General features: G+C 33.3%; 1 protein-coding gene across 1 annotated transcript in view; it reads left to right on the top strand.

Annotated features, from left to right (window-relative positions):
* Positions 1 to 27,271, top strand: part of DENND1B (DENN domain containing 1B) — a 388,444-nt gene that overhangs the window by 91,699 nt on the left and 269,474 nt on the right. The window contains exon 3 of the mRNA XM_036754915.1: positions 13,140 to 13,183. Coding sequence (XP_036610810.1) covers positions 13,140 to 13,183 — 44 coding nt within the window. The remainder of the gene's footprint in view (positions 1 to 13,139; positions 13,184 to 27,271) is intronic.

The following is a 27,271-nucleotide window of genomic DNA, read 5'->3' as shown; positions in this document are numbered from 1 at the left end:
GCTTCTCTGGATGTATTATTAACATTAGACAAGAAGCTTCTTTCTTCTCAGAGAATCCATCTCTTTTCTGTTCAGGCAGAGCTTTAAATTTGTTTTTAAGCTCTAATAGTACAGCTGTCCTTTTCCTTTCTTTTCTCCATTGTGTAACACTTCTGTGCTAGTCTCTCCTCTACCTAAAATTCCCACTTTTCTCATTGATACCTCACATCTGTTTTCTTTAGAGAGCCCCTCATTCTGCCTAACAACTTGTAATGTTGACAGGTTCTCTTTGAATCCTTTTTCCTTCTCCTTTGAACATCAGCCTTTACTTGCTAAGTTGGCTATGGTAGAAACATAAAGATTGCCCTCTAGATGCAAGTCAGTGCACAATTTTCCTTTCTCTATAATGGTTGAGATTGTCATCCTTATATATTGAAACTACTTAAGAATATTTTGTCATTTCCCTTGTAAAGGCCACTCTTTGCAGAAGTTACAGAAACAACATAAGACTTGAGTAGCAATGCATTATCTCTTGTCACTTATCATTGTCCCATTCACCTCAGAGATCCTGTCCCCTTTTTTGTACTTTTCCCTCCATTATAAATAAAAAGCATTTTTTGTTGTCTTTAATTTTCCTCCTCAGCTCATTCTGTGTATTTTAGCATTCCTGACATGCTTTTTATAGTATTGTACCACCTTGTATTCACCTCTGTTACCCTGCCTTACTTCTCTCTCCTATATTTCTTTTAAAATCTTGGTTGGGTGGTGAGTTAACTGTGTATTTATATCAGTCTCTTAAGAGAAATCACACTTTCCCCTTCTTAATTGGACTTGTTTCTCTCTGTGTGTCTTTAGAATTTTATTCTTGGGCATCTCCCAGCGATGATTATACCTGAAACTTAAATACCTAGTTAAAACTTTTTATAATTAATTATCATGTTTTAATAACCACTACTTCGCTCAGATTACCTTTTTTTTCAACAACTCCCTAGTGACAGCTATACTCACATTCCCTTCAGTCTTGGACCAATTTATTATTTGTTTCACCAATTTGCCTCACCTACCAATCCAGTTTCTCAATTTGCTTTACTTACTTTATCTCACTTTATCTTGTAATGCCACTTACAATCTCCTTATGCTTCTTGAGTCTGCTTTAGGTTTTCTTTACCAGTCCTTCATATTCCTTTATGTCCGCTTTATTTCTCCTCCACCCTCCTTCCCTTGTTCCTCAGAAGTAGAATCTGGACCTGGAGATTGTTCCTCAAATTTTCTTCAGTTTGTCCCAAATTTTGCTAAATATATTCTGTCCAAATTTAACTTCTGATCTATATCACTGGTCCAAATCTTTCTAAGTCACCTCTGTATTTTTCTTTTCTTTTGTATTTGGCTTAAAATTTTCTTTTCTTGACCCTTCTCCAGCAGCTTTCTTCCATGGAAAGAAGCTGCTTAATACATTTTCAGATGAATGAATCAATGCACTCTAGATTTCTTTAGGCTTTTAAAGTGGACATCTAAACCAAAACCTTCACAGAGATTTAAATTATTCTTAAAGAGAGAAGGGTGTGTTTTCACAAGGAAGATGAGATTTTATCATTTAACCCAGTAAGGCAAAAATATCAAGAAATGTTTCAGTTGAAGTTGATGCTAGCATTTTGTTTCTAAAGCTATTTAAATTGTAAATAATCCTATTTCGGCACTGGGTAAACTAATTTATATTAGTTTATATAGTCCATAATATTTAGCTATAGAGTATTTTAATTCTTTTGACTATGACATAGTCCTAAATTCCTATCACACACATACTTGAGTTACCAAGTGGCCTAGTAGCCTTGGTGTTAAGAAGATCTGAGTTCAAGAACTGACTCTGACACATACTAACTGTATGATATTGGGTAAATCACTCAATTTTTTTTGGCAACTCTTGGAAGACTAAGTTACAGGTGAGTTTCTAGTCTGCACTTTTGGGGCCTATTTCTAGATTGGGAGCTCTCCCCACCCTGATGGAGTCATAGATCAAAATAAAAAATTATACATGCTATATTTAGAGCTGAAAGAAATCTTAGAATATATCTAATCTAACTTTCTCCTCTTGTTGATGAAGCTGAGACCTAGACAGTTTAAGGGAATTTTCAAAAGTCACAAAGTGAATTAGTAGAAAAGATAGGATTTGAATTTAGGTTTTCTAACTCCCAGCTCAGTATTTTTTTCCACTGTAATAATAATAATAACTAACTTTATTATGTGCCAACCACTGTGCTTTACAATTATTATCTTTATTTCTTCCTCAAAAGAACCCTTGGAGCAAAACCAGGTCCAGATTCTACTTCTGGAGAGTAAGGGAAGCAGGATGAAGAACAAATAGGTGGACATAGAGGAATATGGAGTATTGGTGAGGAAAACCTGAAGAAGTAGGCTCAAGAAGAATAAGGAGAATGTAAACAAAACAACCCTAATAAGAGGTGCCATTATTTTCTCCATTTTACAGATGAGAGAACAGTCAGACAAAGTCACCCCAGCTAGTGTCTGAGGCCAGATCTGAATGTAGGTCTTCCTGACCGCAGGCCCGGCACACTATCCAGTATGCTACCAGCTGCCTCTATACTAGGCACACGCATGTATGTAATTCCCATGTAGATCTGTCAGTCATTAGCTATTGGCTAATGTTTAAGAATCAGTATGCCTGAACTGGCATTTGAAAAGTTTAGAATTTCTCTGTGATTTAGTGTGAGAAATTGGCATTATAATTATTTCTTTTTTGCCCATTTCTTCCATTTCATTTCCAATCACAGTTTTATTCCTAGACCTGACCTGTTCAGTGTTGAGGTACAGATTATTATTATTTTTTCCCCATTTCACTTTTCTCTCTCTGGTCTGCATTCTTTAAAGAGCTTTTCATCTTTCTGTCATTTCTGTTCTTAGCTGCTGCTGCTGCTGTTAATAGCTTATAGTTGCTTTAGTTCTGGATTATAAACACATAATATAGATTCTCATTAAATAACATTGATTATTATTAGAGTTTTCTAGACTGTGATACAAAGGCTACATTATATTCTTTTGGAGGTAAAAAAAAACTCTATACTTTAAAAATCCAATATAATATGCTAACCTATAAAACAAATGTTAGTGTTGTCCTCCAAAGAAAAGATTATAATGGATTTATGCAGTATGTGTATGAACACTGTAAATTATTGCTATGTACAATAAGATAATATTTCACAGAATTCTGTATGGTAAAAGATATGAAAAAATTTCTAACTTTATTCTTGCTCTTGAAAATATTTTCTTTGTGCTTGATCTATTGCATAATTGTTGAATAGTCTCTTCCCATAAATTTAAGTGCACATTCTGATCCCTCTTTCTGGAATCTAACATATTAAAAGTAATGGCTAGCATTTAATTCATTCAGCTACCTTTGAATTAGTTTCTTTGAAAATTTTCTTTGGTATTCCAGTATTATTTTGTCAGTTGGTATTATGTTCAGTTATATGTATATTTTATTGTACCATAAAGTTTTTTTAGTGAGATTTTAGTTATTTTTTCATTGTTCTCTGTGAATGTTTACATTAAAATGTATATGGGCTAACTTGATATTAAGCCCTGTAAATTTAGTAAGTTTAAATTAATGAAAATTATATTTTATTGTCAAAATTTCCATTAAAAAGTTAAATAATCAGACAAATATTCTGGGAAATTAAGCTAGTTGAATATTTTATAGCATTTATGTTACTTGTTTTTTTTGTAATTGTTTTTGTTCATGGAGTTAAACTTACTCAGAAGCGTTCATAAAAAAATAATTTCTTTTGATGGGATAATATACTGATAGTTGGGATAAATAGAAAATAACTGGTGGTGCATGAAAGGAGAAGTAAATTGTATAGGTCTTAATACTTAAAATGAGATAGCCTCAGAGCCACTTCCAGTATAGTTTTGTTTTCCTCTGTACCTTTTATTTGAAGTATAATCGAATCTAGGATATGTTGAACATATCAGCTGACTAAAAGGAATACCAAGGGTTTCAGAAAAAAAAATAGCCATCTTCCTACTTACAACCTATTAACCTATTTTCCTTTCCTGTCTTATCATAACTTTTGTGTTGACTTTCAAAGATTGCTATCTGAAAAATGTCAAAACATAGATTCTCAGTTGTAAACTTCCTGTCATAGCTCAATCAAGATTGAACATCTGTGGTACAGCATTTCTTTCTTTCCTCCTCCCTCACTCCTGTTTTTTTTTAAACTTCCATGGAAGACCCTTGGGACAGATGGCCCCTCACTGTTGATGGTTCGATTACCATGATCACCCACAGCTTCAGAAGAGTGCGAAGAAAAGAAATTGCTTTCTTTGTCAAGGTGTTTTCAATTCAATTCTCACCCATTAGCCTTGTTTGGTTAAGTTTTGAATTACTCCGTCAGGTGATTGATGAGGTTTTTTTCCTCTTTATTATAATAGGCCTTTTTTAATGGGAAAAGATGTAGAAGAAAACAACTATACAAACCCTACTACCTATTTTTAAAAGGTTCTTTTGAAGCTGTTTTGTCATGTCCCTTAGCTGGAAATTACAAAGATATAAGTAAAAATTCAACTATTTGGTTATGTGGACATGGTTTTAACAATTTAGTTGTTGACAGAAAAAGAAGGAAGAAAAACAGAATTTTCCATTAAATTCCTTTTGAGTTTGTAACTTGATTCAGAAGTAACAGCCATAATTTAACAGTAGGTGATGAATTGTTATTTAAGCCCCTCATAATAGTGAAAATGTAATGAGATCATCATCCTACACACACACACACACACACACGCAGACGATTTTAGGGACACACAAATTTATAGGCTGAGAAACTTTTCTTTGACTTTTTGGGAGCGTGTATATTCATATACATATTTAAATATACACGCAGAGAAACACACATATATGGAATAAGTAGAAAGTTATTGTCATTTTTGCAATTGGCTATAAAAATAACTAGAATTATTTGTGTTGTGTTGTGTTTATATTTTCCTCAAGGGGATTTGCCTGAGTAAAATTGTGAAAAAATTAAATAAAAGAATATCTCATTTCTAGATCTCCAGATAACTTTTTCCTTGTTCTTAGTTGTGATTATAATAATCTTCTTTTCTTTTCCATCTCTGTATATCAATGTATTTGATGAGAGAGATTCTCAGCATTTCTCTGTAGATGTTAAAAATTTCCTTTTAAATTAATAATTTTCTATATATTTGCATGAGGTATTTTACTGAAGAAAACAATTTTGAAGAAATGATTAGAGTTTGAAATATATTGAAACTATCATGTGGTAACATTGTACTGAGATGCTACAAATTTAGAGATGAATAAAGTAGTATTATAGATTTAGAGCTTGGTGACACCTCAGACTCCATCTATTCCAGGGATTCTTAACTTGTGGTACATAAATAGATTTCAGGGAGTTTGTGAACTTGGATGGAGAAAAATTACATTTTTTGGTTTCACTAACTTCTAACAGAAATTTAACGTTTCCTTCAATTAAGAATTTTAAAAAATGAAACATTATTCTGAGAAGGGGCCCATAGGATGCCAGAGGGATTCAGGATGAAAAAAAAAGTTATGGACTTTTGATCTGGTCTTTATAATTTTAGAGACGAGGAAACTGAGGCTCAGAAGTTACACAGATGGTAAATTATAGAATTAAAATTTGAATCAAGGCTTTTGACACCTAATAAAAAACTCATTCTGCTGCATGACACTGCTTCTAGGAGAGCTTTATTTTGTATTATACTACAGGAGATGTATTGTGGTTGACTAGAAAGTAGATTGATTGGTAGTGAGAATTACTTTGTTCAGTCTTTTTTTCAGGTATGTCCAACTTTTCATGACTGCATTTGGGGTTTTCTTAGCAAAGATACTGGAGTAGTTTGCCATTCCCCGCCCCTCAGCTCATTTTACAGATGAGGAAACTGAGGCAGATGGCATTAAGTGACGCTATAAGCGTCTGAAGGCAGATTTGAACTCAGGAAGATAAGTCTTCCTGACCTCAGGCTCTGCACTCTATCCACTGTGCCACTTAGCTCACTTCATCTTGTCATTTCACTTATCTCTTATCATTTTCTTCACCTGTAAAATGAAGTAGCTGAATTGGTCCTAAATAATTCTATCTGTTCAAAATGAATAACTTTTTCATACTTTATTTTAAAGTGAGTATACTTGTATCAAGAGTGGCTGTTCTATTCTTTAAATTTAAACCTATCTTTCAGCCTTACTTCTTTAACTAAGTTTGGGAGAAAACATTTTACCATATATAAATAATTGAAATGAGAAGGTATAGGAACACACCTTGGACATGGAATACAAATTTTGTGTGTGTGTGTGCGCGTGCACATGTGTGTGTGTGCGTGTGCAAGTGTGCTTTCTGTTACACATAAAAAAGCTTGAGAAAGTTTTATATCCATATTTTTGTATATGTATTCCTTAAAATTTCATTTCCCCTTGATTTTGGTTTCTTGTGAATGTTGTAGTAAACATAATATTTAAAATTTTCAGTATAAATTAGTAATTAACAGACATAATACCTTACTATTATCTCATCAAAAACAATTTCATTCTTTTTTTATTACCTTTTGCAAATTTTTTTAAAGTGATGGACGTTTATTAAGATTATTTAATCAGTGATTTGCCTGAATCTTTTACTCCACTATAGGGGTCTTTAGAGAGAAAAGTTTTAGCTATACTTTTTTTAAACATATGGATTGCAGTGAAAATAGTTAATTTTTGCTTATATTATTCTATTTTTTTTGATCATTTAGTTCTTAGGTCAAATAATCGGCCTGGAAGAAATAAGCAGAGCATCAGTTGTCTGTATCTTAAACCTTTTAAAAAATCTCAACAAAGTGTTTTAAAACTAATAGGTGCTAAAATGCTTCTTTATGATGATATTAGCATTATATTAAATAAAATCTGTGTGATGTTTATTTTCAGTGGCTTCTGAGGAATAAGCCGCTGATATTTTGATACAACTACGAAACCTATTAGATTGGAAAAGTATATTAAATTCAGGTGACTGATAACTTGGATGGATCTGAGATCTCACCAGTTTGATTACTCTATCCAGCTACAGATCACAATCTATCACTGCCTCTCATTGTGTGCTGTTCTGGACAATGTCCAGTAAATCTTAAATAGCGATCTGCCCAATTCTTTGAAGGTTGTTCTCTGAATCTCTGACTGTTTCATGGATAACATTGCAGCTGTCAGGCTGCCTATATGATTTTTCTTTAACCACATGACTGGTTAACCTTCTCTCCTGGTTGTATATGTGTTTGATGTCTTTTATCTTATTCCTTATATTTGTCATTGCTGAAAATATTCCATAGTCTATAATCACCCACCATGTGCCTTTCCATTGCTCTATCTCCTTTATCTTTCCAGAATTTTCTCTTTTGATTGCTTCCAGATCTAGGTAGAAAGGGTCATACTCTGATTTCTGTTCAGATGTGTCCAGGGTTACACAACTAGTGTTGAAGGTGGGACTTGAACATAGTTCTTATGACTAAAAAGGACAGTATTTCATGCTAATATTTTGGTGTCTGGGTGTTTATTACTGTAACACTCACATAAAATTTACTTAAGTAGTACCTAAAAGAACGAGCATTAGAATAAGGATTAGGAAATCTGATTTCCAGGCATTGCTCTGCCACTAGCAAGATGTGTGACCTTCAGCTGCAATTCATTTCTTACTCTGATGCAAACAAGGGGATTGAATTAAATGACCTATAAATAGGTATCATTTTGTTGTAACATTCTATGAGTATATATCCATTTTAAGGGGAAAAGAAGGGATTGTGTATCATTTCAGTGAAATACTGTGAATAATTTAAACCATTATCTAAAAAACAAAATTGAAGTTTTTCCCTAAGGAATGGATTATTCATGAAGGGCTTGAAGAGGGTTCAAAGGATTCACCCCTTGAAGCTTTGGTTGAAGAATAATCAATTTTAAAAAAGCAATATTTCCACCCCTAGCTAGTTGTTATCTATCTTGGGAATCTTCACATTTTTCTGGGAAGAAACTGATCTCTTTTGGAAGAAGGTATGGAAAGTGATGGCATTAATTATTGCCACTGGTTTTAAAACATTTTTTCATTCCCATATCCCAATTCTAACTTTCTGAATAAGAAAGTCCTGTGTTAAAATTTCTGTGGAGAAGTTAAGATAATAAGATGCAGTCCCCCCCACCTCCCTACACACAATGGATATGCTTATATCAGATTTAAGGAAGGAGCTTAGTTCAGAGGTCCACTGTGTGTCATTTCCAAACCTTACAGGTTCTTCTCAAAATGTCTTTCCCTATATAGTACCTAAAAACTTATCTGAGGAAGGGAAACTCATAGGACCTGCTGCAGCCTTATCCAACTACTTAAGAGTCCATGTATTTCTAGCCATTGAGTTGGAGCCATCTAGTTCACAACTATACCTAAATAGGAATTCACTTTGTAGTAGTGATGGGGAATTTCCTACCTCCAGAGTTAGCCCATTCTATCTTTGGACAGTTTTAGTTAGTCATTACAAACATATTACCTTTATATTCAATTTAGAATGGAAATATGCCTCCATAATTTCTATCCATTGATCCTAGTGGGTCCAGGAAAAGCAAGTTTAATCCTTCCGCATGACATTGCTTCACAAATTTGAAGACACGATCTTCCTATTTATTAGTGGCTTTGTGAAATATGGTACCTAGAACTGGAACACAGTATTCCAGATGGGATATGATCAGGACACAAGTACAGTGGAACTATCACCTCCTTTCCAGAAAAAGTACTTTTTTCATCTCTAACTTTTTGGCTTCCAGATCACACTATTAATTTGTATGGGGATTTCATTCTGCCAAAAACCTATAGTCTTTTTCATTAGAATTTCTTCCAGTGATATCTCTTCTCTACTCTTCAATTAGCTTTCTGAAGCCAAGTTCAGGACTTTGTATTGATATCTATTACATTTCCATCTTGTTAGATATGACCTATTGTTGCAGCATGCTAATATTTTATGGATACTCACCCTGATATTTAGGATGCTAGCGCTCTGTCATTGGCAAATTTGATTAACCTGTCATCTGTGCTTTCATATAAATCATTAATAACTATATTTAACAAGAGCAAGTCAAGGACTGAGCTATCCACATGGACCGTTATCTATTAATTAATACTCCTTTGCACTGGTTATCTGCCTATCCCAAACCTACTAACAAGTTCCTAAATGTGTTGTAATCTAGTTCACATTTCTTAATCTCTTCCAGGGCATTTGGAGAGGGACTTGAAGTTTAAATACTTTGCTGAAACTTAGGTATATTATATTGGTTGCATTTTCTTGATCTAGTAGTTTCTTCTTGGTCTGATAAAGAGGAGACAGTGGTCCTTTATTGGGCACTCTTTTGGTTTTCCCTTACTCCCTATGTGACTTTGGACAAGTCAACCTCCTAATGTTTGAGTAGGGCACAAACCCTAAACTTGCTGACCCACAAAATAAGGTCATCAAATTAGATCTCTTATCATCTCTATTAACTTGGGATAATGACATGATTTTTCTGATCTTCAGCCTTGTCTTACATAAAATGAGGGTATTGAATTGGGTATTTAAGGTTCCTTCTATTTTCTAATTTCTGTGATTCTATTATGCATACACATATGCACATGTGTAGATATAAGTTTCATTATATATGTTATAGGAGCATTTAACATTATACACATACACATGTATTTATGTGTGTGTATATGTGTGTGTGTGTATGTGTACATATACACACATCTTGAATTCAGAAATGTCATATAGAGAAGTAGAAATAATGGTAATCTTGTGGGATCGTTTTTCCCCCAGTGAATTCTGTCTTTTCCAAACTGTATTTTCCAGCCATTGTTATAATTGCATCATGCTTGAAAAATGTACATTCCATTTAATAATATAGTCTCTGAAATTAAGTAATTCTTATTCTTTCTGCCCTTTTTCTTGAGGCTTTATTATACTATTAAGTCACTAAAATATTTTAAGCTCATTGTTGCTTTTGTATTTATTTGAGGAATATTAATGAACTGTTTGTTATGGAAAGAAATAGAATCACAGAATCTCAAAGTTGAAAGGAATCTTAGAAATTCTTTCACATCCAACTCTCTTCTGTTTCTATAGGTCATTACAAGAGAATACATGAGAATATCTTTCAGAAATTTCAAACATAATAGAATAACATTTATTAGAAAATTATCTAGTGGAAGACATTCCATTTCCTTTATTGAAATATATTTTCCCTTTCACTCTCTTACTAATTATGAAAATGGTCTGAGTCCATGTATAAAACTGATATTTTGTTACTGATTTTTGATGTAAATTCTGATAATGTCTGATAAATCTTTGTATCAACTTGTATATTTTTATTTAAATGGATATTTTAAAAGCATTGTTGAGTTCAAAATGCATGTTTTGATGCAGAGACATAAATTTGAGTGTTTTCCTCAATATTTATCATTTTAATTATAAATAATACAATTTAATTTTTCCTTTAAAAAATCCAAATATATACTGCCTATTTTCACATTTTCAGTTTGTTTCCGTATTATCAGTGGGAATTTTTAAAAAAATAATTAAGATAATGGCATATATGTGCTTGAAGTACTGTTAGACACAGGATATTTGAGAAATCTTATATACATCAGTCATCACTGGCAACAGCTATTTCTGCCAGCAATTCTCATCCTCTCACCCATAAAATCAGCATAAAATTGACCTAACATTGGGAGATCAGATGGAGTGTCTGGAAAGTAATCCTCAGGGGAAAAAAATTCAGTCTTTGTAGATCTCAATAAAGTGCATAAAGTTGCAGAATCGGATTATTCTCCCCTTTTTGGATTTAGTACCCTTTTGTTTCTTCCTCTGCAGTATTTGTGAGAAGTTGCCACAAAGATGTCAGATGCTATCTGAATCTAACCCCAAAGGCTGTAACAGACATAATCTGTTTAAAATTATGGACCCAGATGATTGTGTCATGTTTGTTTGGGTGGATAAAGAAGGAAAAGTTTATTTTGATAAGAAAGGAGACAAATATGTATTTTACTGTCATTATATTTCTAACATTTTTTGTATTTATTTTCATATGACTTTTTAAAAACAGGAAGTATAAAATAAATTGAGAGGGATTTCAGAGTACTGGATACATTGAAATAGTCTTACAAATCAGGTCCTGTTAAAAGAGGAAAAAAATTCGAATTTAAACACACAAATCCCAAACCCAGAAAGGGCATGAAATATCTTGAAAGTAGTCTTAAGGGAATTTTAAATTAAAGAAATTTAATTTGAAGAATAGTCTAAAGTGTTGTGAATTTCAGGGTGGACTGAAGGGATATTTTAAAGATTCAATTTGGAGAAAATTTATTCATGTCATTCATATAATAGAGATAGGTGATAAGCTTTTTGTAGTGAATTGGTGATTTGTTTACAGTGTCTTTTTTTGGTTTCTCAGGGTAATGTTTAATATTTTATGTAGATTTGCATAACTTTTAATTTTATAAACATTGTTTTAATAGATCTCATTTTGTAAAAATCTATATTTAATCTTAGATTGACCTATTTGAGATCCAAGGCAAGTAAAATAATCTCCTAAAAGATATTGTCTTCTAGACTGTCAACTCATCCTTCAGTAATATAGAAAGAACTCACATATACTGATGTAAGAAATTCTGTTTTAAATTGAAGAAATGTACTTTAAAGTCTATTCATGCCAAATCAATAAGAAATATGGCAGGGGAATACAGCTTGGCTATCATATTCTTTGGAAAACTGGCCTTAATTGTTCTTAAGATTTTTTAGTGTATTAATTACTGATATGAACTTTCATTATATGACTTATTTTTTAAGATTAGGGAAAAAGATCAAATTCAAAGGGTTTTTTCTTTACATGTTGAACATGTTTGAAATAAATTCTTTTGAATATCATATCCAATAAAATAGATCATCTGGGGCCAGCTCTTATTATCACGGAGAAAATCTTCTACATATTTATTGATAGGACAAAACAATAATAACAAACCTAAAACCTTTCACAGTTCAGTTTATAGAATATGAAAAAAAGACAATGTTACCTTTGGAAAAGTAGGGGATAGAATTACATTTCCTTTTATTCTTTATGTATCCAGACAGATCTCTGACTACTCAGTGTTTTGTTATGAAGGGTGCTAAATCTCTATCTGTAGTCCATCAATGATTCTTTATATAACTGTTGGTTATATCTTAGAGTATGGAAGGCATTTCCTAAGTAACTTATTAACCTTTGTTAACTCCCCATTGAAGCATACTTGTAGTTCTTTGATGTTTTTTTTAGAAGGATAAAAATTGAAGATAAATAACCAGAGAAATTTGCTAATACTGGTTAAAAATTTAGGACTTTACCTTTCCATTATATCGGTGGAATCATCAGATTTTAAAGACCTGTAGATTTAGATCCTAAGCGGGAAGCAAGGGTGAATTAAGTTGTTAGTGCATGTCTGGTGGTTACTTTACAGAATTTTTTGTAGAAAGGCAAACATAAAATTGTATGAGTGACCTTTTAATGTAAATTAAGCCTCAGTTGCATCCCAATATAATATTGTTACTTTAAACTGAAATATAATTTAGTATCTTTGAACTTATGACTGGAAAAATATTGAACTTACTCATGATTACTTCACTTCCAGTCTCCTCTACAAGTTGAAGTTAGTACATTTGTATATCAAGATAAATATTTGAAATATAAGCAGTGCTAAAATATCATTTTCTCCCGAATGTTCATCATATATTTTAATTTTAATTTGTATTTTTCTACTTCTCTTATTATTTTATAGTTATTATCATCTGATAAGTGAATTAATTGATTTGGCTAAAATTTCAATTTTATTTAAAGTATTTTTTGTTTTAATGTTCCAGAGTCATTTGAAACCTTTAGTTTAAACATTTAATTCGATAAGTAAATGTTAGAAAAATAAGGGAATTGAATAATGTCGAATTACATGTTGAGATATGTAAAGAAATTATATTTGCTTAGGCAAGTATTTACATAAATATTTGTTAACTTTGGTACAATTATGATTCCGAGTTTAGGGCAACTGTTTTACTATTAATGTACTATTCTTTGTCTTTAATTAATGTCACTTGTCAATTATTTACAGAACCGGTGGTACTGTGGAAGTTCCCAGAGGACTTTGGAGACCAGGTTGGAAAAAAATTAATTTTTTGTACTGGTTTTTATGGCTACTACTTCTAATGATTACTAAATATAAAACTTCTCCTTTTAAGTTTTAAAGTGGGAGGATGTGGGACACAAATGAAAAAGACTTCATATATGAGTAAGTAATTAAGAGACAATTATGTATGATGTGACTAATAAATACTTTTTAGTGTTTGTATTTTCAATATAATTTTAGATATGAATTTGGAAAAAAATTTAAAGTTTTTTAAAAAATCTGCCTTTACATTTGACAGTACTTGAGATTTCATTTAAAATGTTACTTCTATTTTGTTGAGCTAGAAGTAGATGATACATAAAATATATAAATGAATATTTATTTCCATATAGTATCTAATGTGAAGAAATTACACCAAAATTGAATTAACTATGTATTGTTATGCATTCATCTTTAAAGGGACATGATGTGATGATAGTGTGGGATCACTTGTTTTAATCATTTAAACTTTAGTCAACTACTGAAATTATCTCATTTTTAGTAGATAAAAATTTGACTTTGATACCATTTGTGCCAATGAGATTGAAAAGAATTTAAGAATTATAAATATAGTTAATATTATAACAGGTATGTTCTAGTTCTCTGACAAGAAAAAAAAGGATGCTTGAAAATAACAGTAGAGAAATCTAATGGAGATACTGAATTACTTTAGCTGCTACAGAAATTGAATCAGGTTCATTATTATCAATGTTAATATGAATTTGGGATAGTTTGTTTTTTTATTCTAAATACCTATGCATAATGATTTTGATAAATTCAAAAAATCTCCAGTCAGTTAAGAATTCATGTTTAAATCAGTTAATGCAGAAAGTGTCTGAACTTGCATTTGAACTCAGGTCTTCTTGAATCCAGGCCAAGCTCTCTGTCCACTTAGCCATCTAGTTGCCTCCTTCTTATTATGTAGCAATCACTATTTGTTTAGTGCTGAGGTTACAAAATAAAAACCCTCAAAGAGTTTACAATCTAATAGGAGAGCCAACATGTACATAAATAGATACGTATGAGATGTGTGTAGAGTAGATAGAATATAACCTTGGAGGGGAAAACACTTTTAGTTTGGGGTACTGGGAAGGGCTCCTGTATTGGTAATTAAGGTGGGACTTTTTTTTTTTTTTTTTTACTGTTTTCCCTTTTAGAATGCTAAAGTAATCAAGGGCCTTTGATTAAGTCTTACTAGGTGCAAAGCCCAGGCCCACACCCTTTTGCTGATTAGGTGTGAAGCCTTCAGGCCCTAAGAAGGGTATATAAACTCAGAGGTTAGCATTTTGTTTGGGGCTCTCGCTCATTGGAAGAGTGTTGGTGTGGAGACTCTGGGTAGCTGTTAAGGAGCTTCCCAGCTTTGAAGAAACCCACATGTTGGAACTTCTCGAGTAACAATGTGTTTCTGTAGATAGAGTGGTTTGTGTTATTTTCTCTGTTTATATAATGTATGTTTGTAACTTCTGTTTGTATTTGCTCTTGAGTTCAGGGTGCTGGCTTTTCCTCCTGAACTAAGTGAATGGTATATGTATGTTTGATTAAAGTAAGATTGCTAACCCCTTAAGGTTGCTTTCCTTAGAATAGCAGATCAAAGAACTTGTGCTGGAAGTCCTTCTGTGTGCTGGTGTTACTGGTCTTTCACCCACACAGCAGCTGCTAGCAACATTGATGTTACAGCTCATATAGAAGGTGGCTTTTGAGCTGAGATTCTAAGAGATAGAGGCAAGGAGGGATAGCAATCTAGGTATGAGGGACAACCAATGAAAAAGATGAAGGGGGGATGGAGTGTTGTATGTGAGGATTACTGAGTAGTGTATCTGGATCATTGAGTATGTAAAGGAGAGTGATATGTGTGAGATGACTGGAAAGATCCAAAGGGGTCAGGTTATGTAAAACTTTAAATGCCAGATAGAGTTCATATTTGATCCGAGAGGTAATAGAGAGCTAGTGGAGTTTATTGAGTAGCCGTCAGACCTATTCTTGCGGAAGATCATTTTGTCAGCTATGTGGAAGATGGATTGGGGAGATACTTCAATAAGTTAGATTCATTTAAAAGAATGGATTTGAGCTCTGGTTGTGAGAATTGAGAGAAAGGGAAGTATATGAAAGATACTGTGGAGAAAAAAAACAAGATTTGGTAACTGTTTGGAGTGAGCTGAAAAATCAGTTAAATTATTTTGCTTAATTATTTCTAGCACTACTCATTTTAAATTCTAGAGCAAAAGAAGAGGTCACATTTATTTTGTTATATATTTTTAGCTCTACAGGGAAGCAATGAACGTAGGATATGTGGATGGAAATGTTTCTGACTTAAAACTGTGAAGGGGAGGATCTACAGAGAAAGGATGATTTGAAAAGGTGAAGCATTCCGTAATTGATGGTTAGATTACAGTTACTTCACATGCTTTGTTTACCAATTTTATCCTTGTTCTCTGAAGTACTTTGATACTTCAAGGTTTACTTGCTGGAATCTGCAAGAACTTGTTCTTTGTTGGTATAGTTTTGAGAGCCCAGTATCAGCCCTTTTTACCAAAAGGCTGAATAATTGCAACAATGCTTTAGAAGAGTTCTTAGACTTTATATATATTAAAAAGCAAGGTTGTTTTTGGTGCCCATCACAGTGTCTTCATATTTTAGATACTCCGTGTACATCGCTTTGATGAATGATAAAGGTGGAAAGTAGATTCTGGACATATTGTGGAAGTGATTGAAAAAAAATGAAACAAATATCTAGACCATCATGTATATTTATAATGATCAAATTTGGTCCCCAAGAAGCAGGGGAAAATGGACCTCCCTTCTTTGCTGAGAAGGAAGCTATGGGTGAGGTTAATTACATATCCTTCAAACTCAGTTGATATACAGGTAAATTTTCTTAAACTGCTTTTCCTCCCTTTATTTTTAATTCTTCGTTAAATATGATGGCTCTCTGGGGGAAGGGATGAAGAATATATTTTGACATAAAGATAATGTAAAAAGAAAAACATCAAATAAGTTTTTCAAAAATATATTTTTATTTCATTAAATATTTCTCCGTTACATGTAAAAATTTTTTAACCATCAATTTTAAAAATTTTGAGTTCCAATTTCTCTCTATCCTTTCCACCCCACCTTCAACCCTCAAGAAGGCAAGCAACATGATATTGATTATACATGGGAAGTCATGCAAAATATATTTTCATATTAGCCATGTTGCAAAGGAAAATACACACACACACACACATCCACACACACACACAAGTCAAGGAAAATAAAGAAAGTAAAAAAAGTATACTTCTATCTGCACTCAGACTTTATCAATTCTCTGTCTGGAGGTGGTTCTTTAGAATTGCCTTGGATCATTGTTTTGAACCGAGTAGTTAAGTCTTTCACAGTTGATCATCCTTACAATATTGATGTTAGTGCGTACAGTGTTCTAGTTCTGCTTACTTCGTTTTGCACGGGTTCATATAAGTTCTTCATAGGTTTTTCTGAAACTGTCCTGCTTGTCATTTCTTATAGCACAACAATATTCCATCACAATCATGTACCACAACTTGTTCAGCCATTCCCCAATTTATGGGCATCCCTTTGATTTCTAGTTCTCTGCCACAACAAAAGAGCTGCTATGAATATGTTTTGTACAAATAACCCATTTTCCCTTTTCTTTGATCTCTTTGTGATAAAGACCTAGTAGTGGTATTACTGGGTCAGAAGGTATACCACAGTTTTATAGCCCTTTGGGCATAGTTCCAAATTGTTCTTTAGAATGGTTGGTTTAGTTCTCAATTCCACCAACAGTGCATTAATGCCCCAGTTTTTTTTTTTCCATACTTCCTCCAGCATTTGTCATTTTCCTTTTCTATCATGTTAATCAATCTAACAGGTGGGAGGTGATATGTCAGAGTTGTTTTAATTTACATTTCTCTAATCAGTAGTGATTTAGAGGACTTTTTCATGTGACTGTTCAAAGTGTTGATTTCTTTTTCTTAAAACTGCCTGTTCATATCCATTTATCAATTGGGGAATCGCTAATTTTTTTATCAATTTGGCTCATTTCCCTATATATTTGAGAAATGAAGCCTCCCAGTTTCCTGCTTTCCTTCTAATTTTTGCTGCTTTAGTTTTGTTTGTGCAAAGCCTTTTTAATTTCATGTAATCAAAAGTATACATTTTACTTCATGTGATCCTTTCTGTCTCCTGTTTAGTCATAAACTTTTCCGTTATCCACAGATCTGACAGGTACATTTTCCTTGCTCCCCTAATTTACTTATGATATCACCTTTTATGTCTAAATCATTTATCTGTTTTGACCTTATCTTGTTATATGATGGAAAAAGGTTGATCTATGTTTAGTTTCTTCCAATTGCTTTCCAGTTTTCCTGCTATTTTTTGTCAGATGTTGAGTTCTTACCCCACAAGGTTGTATCTTTGGGTTTATCAGATACTAGATTAATATGGTCATTTACTACTATGTGTTGTATACTAATCTTTTCCACTGTTCCACCACTATGTTTTTTAACCAATACAGATTGCTTTGATGATTATCTTTTTGTAATATAGTTTGAAATCTGGAACTAGGGCACTTTTCTTTCACAATTTTTTTTCATTGATTCCCTTCATATTCTTGACCTTTTGTTCTTCCATATGAATTTTGTTATTATTTTTTCTGGGTCTATAAAATAATTCTTTGTTGGTTTGATTAGTATGGAACTGAATAAGTAAATTTACTTAAGCAGAATTGTCATTTTTATTATATTGGCTCAGCCTATTCATGAGCAATTAATATTTCTCCAATCACTTAGATTCTTTTTTAAAATTGTGTTCATATAATTCCTGAGTTTGTGTTGGCAGGTAGAGTCCTAAGTATTTTATATTGTTTGCAATTATTTTAAATGGAATATTGCTTTCTGTTTCTTACTGCTGGCTTTTGTTGGTAGTATATAGAAATGCTGATTTATGTGGGTTTATTTTATATCGTGCGGTTTTTCTAAAGTTGTCAGTTGTTTTAACTAGGTTTTTAGTTGATGCTCTTGAGTTCTCTAAGTATACCGTCTTAGTATCTGCAAAGAGTGATAGTTTTATTTCCTCATTGCCTATTTTTATTCCTCCAATTTCTTTTTCTCGTCTTATTGCTATAGCTAGCATTTCTAATACGATATTGATTAAGAGTCATGATAAGAGACATTCTTGCTTCACCCTTTATCTTACTAGGAAGGCCTCAAGTTTATCCCTGTTACGGATATGTTTGCCCTTGGTTTTAGACAGATACTACTTATTTTATCATCCATGTATTCCTGTGCTTTCCAGTGTTTTTAATAGGGACAGTTGTTATATTTTGTCAAATGCTTTTTCCGCATCTATTGCTATAACCTTATGATTTTTATTGTTTTTGTTGTTGATATGGTCAATTATGCTGATAGTTTTCCCAACATTGAACCAGCCCTGCATTTCTGGTATAAATCCTCTCTAGACATGGTGTATAATCTTTGTGATATATTTCTGTAATCCCCTTGCTAGAATTTTATTTTAAAAATTCATTGAAATTTAATAAAGAAATTACTGTTTTCTTTTTCTGTTTTTATTTCTAGTTTAGCTATCAAAACCATAGTTGTGTCATAAAAGGAATTTGATAGGGCTCCTTTACCTGTTTTTTTTCAAAAATTTTTTATAATATTAATATTAATTATTCCTTAAGTGTTTGGTAGAATTCACTTGTAAATCCATCTGGTCCTGGGGATTTTTCCTTAGGGAGCACATTAATTGCTTTTTCCAATTTATTTTTCTGAGACAAGGTATTTAAGTCTTCTATTTCCTCATTTGTCAGTCTGGTGAGTATATATTTCTGTAAGTATTCATCCATTTCACTTAGCCTGTCAGTTTTACTGGCATATAATTTGGCAAAATAAGCCTTAAAAATTGCTTTAATTTCACCTTCATTAGTGGTGCATTCATTCTTTTCATTTTTTGATACTGGTACTTGGAGTTGCTTCTTTTACTTTTGTAAAAAAATAAAATTAGCTAATAGTTTATTTTATTGGTTTTTTCATAAAACCAGCTCTTAGTTTTATGTATTAGTTCAATTGGTTTTTTATTTTCAACTTTATTAACATATCCTTTGATTTTCAAGATTTCCATTTTGGTTTAATTGGGGATTTTTAATTTGTTCTTTTTCTAGTTTTTTAGTTTGAAGCTCAATTCATTGACCATTCCTTCTCTCTTTCATTGATATGCATGTTTAAAGATACAGATTTTCCCATAAGTCCTGCTTTGATTGAATCCCACAAATTTTGGTATGTTTACTCATTGTTATTATTTTCTCTAATAAAATTATTAATTGCTTCTATGACTCACTTTGACTCACTCATTCTTTAGGATTAGATTATTTAGTTTCCAGTTAATTTTTGATCTCTGCTTCTATGGCCCTTTATTCAAGGGAATTTTTATTGCATTATATTCTAAAAAAGGATGCATTTAATTTTTAACTGAGAGGTTTTTTTAATGCCCTAGTACATGGTTAGTTTTTGTGAAGGTTTCGTGTGCAGCTTTGAAAAAGGTATACTTTTTTATTCCCATTCAGTTTTCTCCAGAAGGCTATCATGTCTAACTTTTCTAAAATTCTATTTATATCCTCAACTTCTTTCTTATTTTGTTGTGGTTCGATTTGTCTAATTCTGAAAGGGGAAAGTTGAGCTCTTCCACTAGTATAGTTTTGCTATTTCCTCTTGTAACTTATTTAACTTTTTCTTTAAAAATTTGGATGCTATACCATTTAGTGCATATGTGTTGAGTATTGATATTAATTCATTGTCTATTGTGCCTCTTAGCAAGATGTAGTTCTCCTAATCTATTTTAATTAGGTCAGTTTTTGTTTTTGCTCTGAGATCATGATTGCTAGCTCTTCTTATTTTACTTCAGCTGAAGCATAATAGATTCTTCTCCAGCCCCTGTTTTAGTTCTATGTATATATCTCTGTGTTTCAAGTGCCATTCTTGGAAGTAAAATGGTTGGTTTCTGGCTTCTAGTCCATTCTGCTATCCCCTTTCATTTTATGGGTGAGTTCATTGCCTTCACATTCACAGTTGTAATTATTAACTGTGCATTTCCTTAATCCTAATTTTTTTCTATTTATCCTTCTCTCTTTCTTTCTATCCTGTCCCTTCTCTAATATTTTTTTCCTGAACACCACTTTTCTTTATGCGCTCTACCTTTTAGCACCTACCACTTTCCCTTATCCCCTTCCCCTCTTCCATACCTTTTGAGTAAGATAGATTTCTATACCCAGTTGAGATGTGTGTGTGTGTGTGTGTGTGTATACGTGTGTGTGTGTACCTTTTTTATGTGAGATAATTTCCCCCAATCTACCTCTCCATTCCCCCTGCTCTCAGGGCATCCTTCTTTCTCACTCCTCTGTTTATTCTTTTTACATCATTCCTACATAATCAACTCACTTCTGTGTCCTCTGTGTATGTAGAATCCTTCTAACTACTTTAATAACGATGAAGTTCGTGGTATATGAATATAATGGAATATTATTGTGCTTTAAGAAATGATGAGCAGAGAGATTTCAGAAAAACCTGGAAAGACTTACATGAATTAAAGCTGATTGAAGTGAGCAGAACCAGGAGAACATTGTACACAGTAATAGCAATATTGTGCAGTGATTGACTTTGATGGTCTTAGCTCTTTTCAGCTACAATGATCTAAGACAGTTCCAAAAGACTCATGATGGGAAATACTGTCCACATCCAGAGAAACAACTATGGAGTCTGAATGCAGATCGAAGCATACTTTTTTGTTTTCTTGCTTGTTTTTCCTTTCTCTTGGCTCTTTTCTTTTGTTCCGATTCTTCTTTCACAACATGACTAATGTGGAAATATGTTTTTAAAAATAATGATAAAGTTCTTAGAGGTTATATGTATTATATTGAAATGTTTGTCATTATTTAATCCCTTATGATTTCTCTTTCCTGTTTACCTTTTTATGCTTCTCTTTAGTCTTGTATTTATTTGAAAGTCAGATTTTCTATTTTTCTCTGGCCTTTTCTTCAGGAATGCTCAAAAGACCTCTTTTTTAAATTTCCATTTTTTTCCCTTAAAGGATCATACTCAGTTCTTCTGGATGGGTTATTCTTGGCTGTAATCCAAGCTCTTTGGCCTTCTAGGATATCATATCCCAAGCCCTCCACTCCTTTAATGTGGTAAATACTGAATCTTGTGTGATCCTAACTGTGAATGCACAATATTTGAATAATTTCTTTCTGACTGCTTGAAATATTTTCTCTTTGACCTAGGAGCTCTGGAATTTGGCTATAATATTTTTGGGGTTGTTCATTTGAGGATATTTTGCAGGGAATGATAGGTGGATTCCTTCAATTTCTATTTTACCCTCTCATTCCAGGATATCAAGGCAATTTTTCTTGGTAATTTCTTGAAATATGTTAGCTATCCAGGCTCTTTTCTTTGATCATGACTTTTATATAGTCTGATAATCTTTAAATTATCTCTCCTCAACCTATTTTCCAAGTCATTTGTTTTTCCAATGAGGTGTTTCACATTTTCATCTTTTTGTTTGGGGTTTTGTCCTTGTTTTATTGTTTCTTGATATCTCATAGAGTCCCTCGCTTCCACTTGCTCAGTTCTAATTTCGAAGGAATTATTTTCTTCAGAGAGCTTTTGTACCTCTTTTGTCATTTGGCCAGTTCTGCTTTTTAAAGAGTTTATTTTCATCAGTCAAGTTTTTTTAACACTTTTTTCAGTTTGCAATTTTGTTTTTTAAGGTGTTATTTTCTTTTTTAAAAAAAATTATTTTTTGTTTACAACACTCAGTTCCACAAGTTTTTAGTTCCAAATTTTCTCTCCCTCTCTCTCCTCCCCGCCCCCAAGATGGCATATTGTTCAATATCAGTTCTACATATGCCTTCACATTAAACTTATTTACACAGTAGTCAAGTTGTAAAGAAGAATTATAACCAGTGGAATTAATCATGAGAAAGAAGAAACAAAATCAAAAAAGAAGGGAAAAATAGAGAGCAAATAGTTTGCCTCAATCTGTATTCAGGCGCTGTAATTCTTTCTCTGGATGTGAATAGCTTTTTCCATCATGAATCTTTTGGAGCTGTCTTTGAACCTTGTATTGCTGAGAATAGCCAAGTCTACTGAAGTTAATCATCACAGATACCGTGTGTCTATAATCATGTATAATGTTCCCTGGTTCTGCTCCCCTCACTCAGAATCAGATCATGTCAGTCTTTCTGGGTTACTACGAAGTCTGTCTGCTCCTTATTTCGTATAGCACAATAGTATTCCATTACATTCATATATCACAACTTGGTATTCCTCAATTGATGGTCATCCTCTTGATTTCCAATTCTTTGCCATTAAAGTGTTATTTTTTCAGTGTTTTTTTGGGGGGGCTTTCTTACCACACTGTCACTATCTTTTCATAATTCTCCTCCTTTATTCTCATTTATTAACCTAATTTTTTCTCTGTCACTCCCATCTTGATTTTGAAAATTCTTTTAGAGCTCTTCCAGAATTCTTGTTGGGCTTGTGTCCAATTCACATTTGCCTTTGAGGGTTTGCTTATAGATGTTTTGAGTAGATTGTCTTCTGAGTTTGTGGCTTCGTCTTCTAAAAGTTACCATAGTAGCTTTCTATGATCAGGGTTTTTTTTTGTTTTTGTTGTTGTTGCTTGCTAATTTTTTGAATCTCTTTTTTGACTTCGAACTTATGTTAAAGTTGGGCTGTGTTCGCATCATGGGCAGGATTGTAGGTACTGTTTGAAGCTTCAGGCTTTTTTGCACTGCTGTTTTCAGAGCTCATTTTGGAAGGTTGGAAGTAATTGGTACTTCCTTGGTGGTGTGATCTGAAGAAAGGTGTGCTCACAACTCTCTTGGTCTACACTTTGATCCTTACACCGGAAAGGCCCCTGCTTCCTTCAGGCCAGAAAAGACGCTGTTCCCCAGGGTCCTTAATTCCTTGGGACTGGAACTGATACTGTTCCTCAAGGCCCCTGCTCCCCTGGGACCAGAAGTAATATTGTTCTTCAGGGTCCCTGCAACTTTCAGATTGCAAATAGTAGTGCTTCTCAAGTCCCTTGTTCCCTCATGACTGAAAGTACTCTTTTCTGCCCTTGAACTGTGAACCAAAAGGGAGATAATAGATTTACCAACAGCTTTCATGCAAAGGGGTCCACTGCAGTCTCTTTCTGACCAATGCTAGGTCCCCTTACTATCTCTTGTTTGGGAATTCTCAAAACTGCTGTAGCTTTCACCTCTATTACCATGTCCCAGCATTGGTGTTGCATCCATGTAGGCTCTGGGCCAGCCTCCATCCCCCATCCCCCTGACACAAATCTCTTTCATGTTGTCTTGGGAAGGAAGAATGTGTCACTCTGACCTTTTGTTGTCTCTGCCGTTTCAGAATTTGATTTGAGGTGTTATTTTAAAGTTGTTTGGAGGGAATATTGAAAGAACTCAGCTTTTCTACTCTGCCATCTTCATTCTGTCTTTGGAAGACAGTAAGTTTTTTTACATTTAATTTTTTAATTTAAAAATATATTTTATTTTGTTAAATATTTCCTAATCACATGTAAAATTTTACCATTCATTTTTTAAGGTTTTGAGCTCTAAATTCTCTCCTTTCCCCTTTTTCTCCCTTCTTGAGAAGGTAAACAATTTGATATTGATTATATATGTGAAGTCATGCGAAACGTATTTCCATATTAGCTGTATGGAAGAAAAAAGCCCAAAAAAATTAAAGAAAGAAAAAATAATGTAAAAAAAGGTATTTCAATCTGCATTCAGAATTCATCAGTTCTTTCTGTAGTGGTGGATGGCATTTTTCATCATTAATCCTTTGGAATTGTCTTAGATTATTGTATTGCTGAGAATAGCTAAGACATTCACAGTTCTTCATAATACAGTATTGCTGTTACTGTGTATAGTGTTTTCCTGGTTCTGCTTACTTCACTTTGTTTCAGTTCATATAAGTCTTTCCAGGTTTTTCTGAAATCATCGTTTGTCATTTCTTATAGTACAACAATATTCCATCATAATCATATACCACAACTTGTTCAGCCATTCCCCAACTGATGGGCATCCTCTTGATTTTCAGTTCTCAACCATCACAAAAATTGGTGCTATAGATATTTTTGTACAAATATGTTCTTTTCCCCTTTAAAAACAATCTCTTTGAGATATAGAGCTAGCAGTGGTATTTCTGGTTCAAAAGGCTATGTACAGTTTTACAGCCCTTTGGACACAGTTCCAAGTTTCTCTCCAGAATGGTTCAGTTCACAACTCCACCAAAATGCATTAATGTCCCAGTTTTCTACTCTTTTAGCACTTGTCATTTTCCTTTCTGTCATGTTAGGAAATCTGATAGATGTGAGATGCTACCTTAGAGTTGTTTTAATTTGCATTTCTCCAAGTATTAGTGATTTAGTGCATTTTTAATGTGATTATTGATAGTCTGAGGAGCAGTATCAATTGCAATCCCAAGGAATCAGGTACTTTGCTGGGTATGGACCACAGTGCAGTCCAGGAGAACAATGACCACATTTCTCCCCAGATAACAACACCTTGGAAACACTGAAAACTTTTAGTCCCTCAGAATGAGCTCTGAAAAGAACAGCATGAAAAAGCCTGAAGCTTGAGACAGTGCCTTTCCTTACTCCCCATTCTGGCAACAGAGCTCAGCTTTAACATAAAATTGGAAGCCAAGAAATGGGCTAGACAAATGAGCAAACAATGACAACAACAAAAGAACCTGACCATAAAAAGCTATTATGGTAACTTTTAGAAGATGAAATCACAAATTCAGAACTAGACGGTCAAGTCAGATGATTATAAACAAAGCTTCAAAGGAGAATATGATTTGGATATAAACCCAACAGGAATTCCTGGAAGAGTTAAAAATTGATTTGCCACTCAAGTAAGAGTGGGAGAGTAAAAATTAGGTAAATTAATCAGAGCAAAGGAAGGAAATTATGAAAAGACATTTAATAGTTTGGTAAAAGAGGTACAAAAAACACTGAATAAAACAACAACTTACAAAACAGTTGGCCTAATGGAAAAAGAGGTACAGAAAGTCAATGATGAAAATTACTCATTTAAAATTGGAAGTGGGGAAGTGGAAGCTAATGATTCCATGAGATATCAAGAAATAACAAAGGGAACACAAAAGAATGAAAAAATAGAAGAAAATGTGAAACATCTCATTGGAAAAACAACTGACCTGGAAAATAGTTTGAGGAGAGATAATTTAAAGGTTATTGGACTATATAAAAGTCATGATCAAAGAAAGAGCCTGGATAACTATTATATTTTAAGAAATTACCAAGGAAAATTGCCTTGATATCCTAGAGGGTAAAATAGAAATTGAAAGAATCCATCAATTACCACCTGAAAGATCCAAAATTGAAAACTCCCAGGAATATCATAGCCAAATTCTAGATCTCTCAGGTCAAAAAGAAAATATTTCAAGTAGCCAGGAAAAAAAAAACATTCAAGTATTGTAGAGCCAGTCAGGACCACACAAGATTTAGTATCTACCTTTTTAAAGGCGTGGTGGGCTTAGAATATGATATTCTGGAAGGCCAAAGACCTTGGATTACAACCAAGAATAACCTACCCAGAAGAACTGAATTTAATTCTTTAAGGGGGAAAAATACCTGACATTTAATGAAATAACAATTTTTAAGAGATGTGAAGAGGGGGCAGACTGAGCAAACAAATTCCTGATTGGCTTAATTTCCTGAGGATGAGTCCTCGTTTGCCAAGAATGATAATTGGGCATAGTGGAATTTTGTGGAATGAGAAGAAAGTTGGAAATAGCCATTGTGTACCGGTCTTCATTGAGGGCTTATTTGAAATTATGTTGCTGTTGTAGATTTACGGGAATAAACATGCTGAAGAGACCAGTGTAATCCTTGGCATAATTTTAATGTGTCCTACAATGCTTCTTAGATGTGGCTTAGATATTTTAATCAAAAACAAACATTCAGTTTTATATTAATTGATGGATCATCTGCTGCAATTTTTCCTTATTGCCCTCGTGAGAAAATGTCTTCCCTCATTGGATTGTACGCTCCGTGAATGTTGTAAGGACCATTTCCATTTCTGTTCTCCGCATCCAAACACATCTATTTGGTTATGCTATCATCGAAGTGTCACCAGAAGTTCTACCTCAACCTAATTGTCTTATGATATGTATTGTAGACTATTTTTGTTGATCTTGCCAATAACATTGACTCTATAACATTAATCATAAAATATCAGTGTTAAAGAGAACTCAGAGAGTGGTCTAGTCCAATTTATACTTTAACAGGAATTATTTCTGCAACACTAATGACAAGTGGCCAGTCTGGTCTCTGCTTGAAGGGAAACCAACTACTTTCTATGGCCATGTGTTTTATTTTGGAGTAGTTCCAGTTCTTTAGAACTCAGTTAAGCCCAAATAACTTTTTAAAAATATTTCTTGGCTCCAAATTTGCTCTCTGGGGCCAGGAAGAACAGTTATAATACAAGTTTCATTAGAAAACCTTAGAAAAATGAATGAACAAAGTACATATTAAGTGTTTACTAATTACAAAGCACTGCAGTTAATCCTGGAGATATAAATTAAAAACTTAGTCCCTGCTCTCATGGAGCTCAGAGTTGAATGAGGGTGACAACATGTAAACACAGATAAGCTCTATTGCAGGATAATTGGAGATAATCAACAGAGGGAAGGACCTAAAATTAAGGAGGATAGGAAAAGGTTTTCTGTAGAAAGAGGTATTTTAGTCTAGATGTTAGGAGAGAGGTTAGGACTGGATAAGTATTTTTGAGAATTATCAACAAAGAGATAATTGAATCCATGGGAGCTGATGAAATAACCAAGTGAAATAGTAGAGAGGGGAGAGGAAATGAGGGCCCAGGATAGATCTCTGTGGGGTACTTGTGATTAGCTGATGTGACCTGAATGAAGATCAAGCAAAGGAATCTGAAAAGGAGTTGTCAGAGAGGTAGGAGTAAAACCAGGAGAAAATAATGTCCCCCAAAAGCAGAAGATAGTATCAACGAGAAAAGGGCAATAGACTGTGTTAAACACTGC

This window comes from Trichosurus vulpecula, chromosome 4, assembly GCF_011100635.1.
Source record: "Trichosurus vulpecula isolate mTriVul1 chromosome 4, mTriVul1.pri, whole genome shotgun sequence".
Taxonomy (NCBI): Eukaryota; Metazoa; Chordata; class Mammalia; order Diprotodontia; family Phalangeridae; genus Trichosurus; species Trichosurus vulpecula.
Note: the sequence above shows the minus strand (reverse complement) of the source record. Positions and strands in the feature narration are given on the sequence as shown.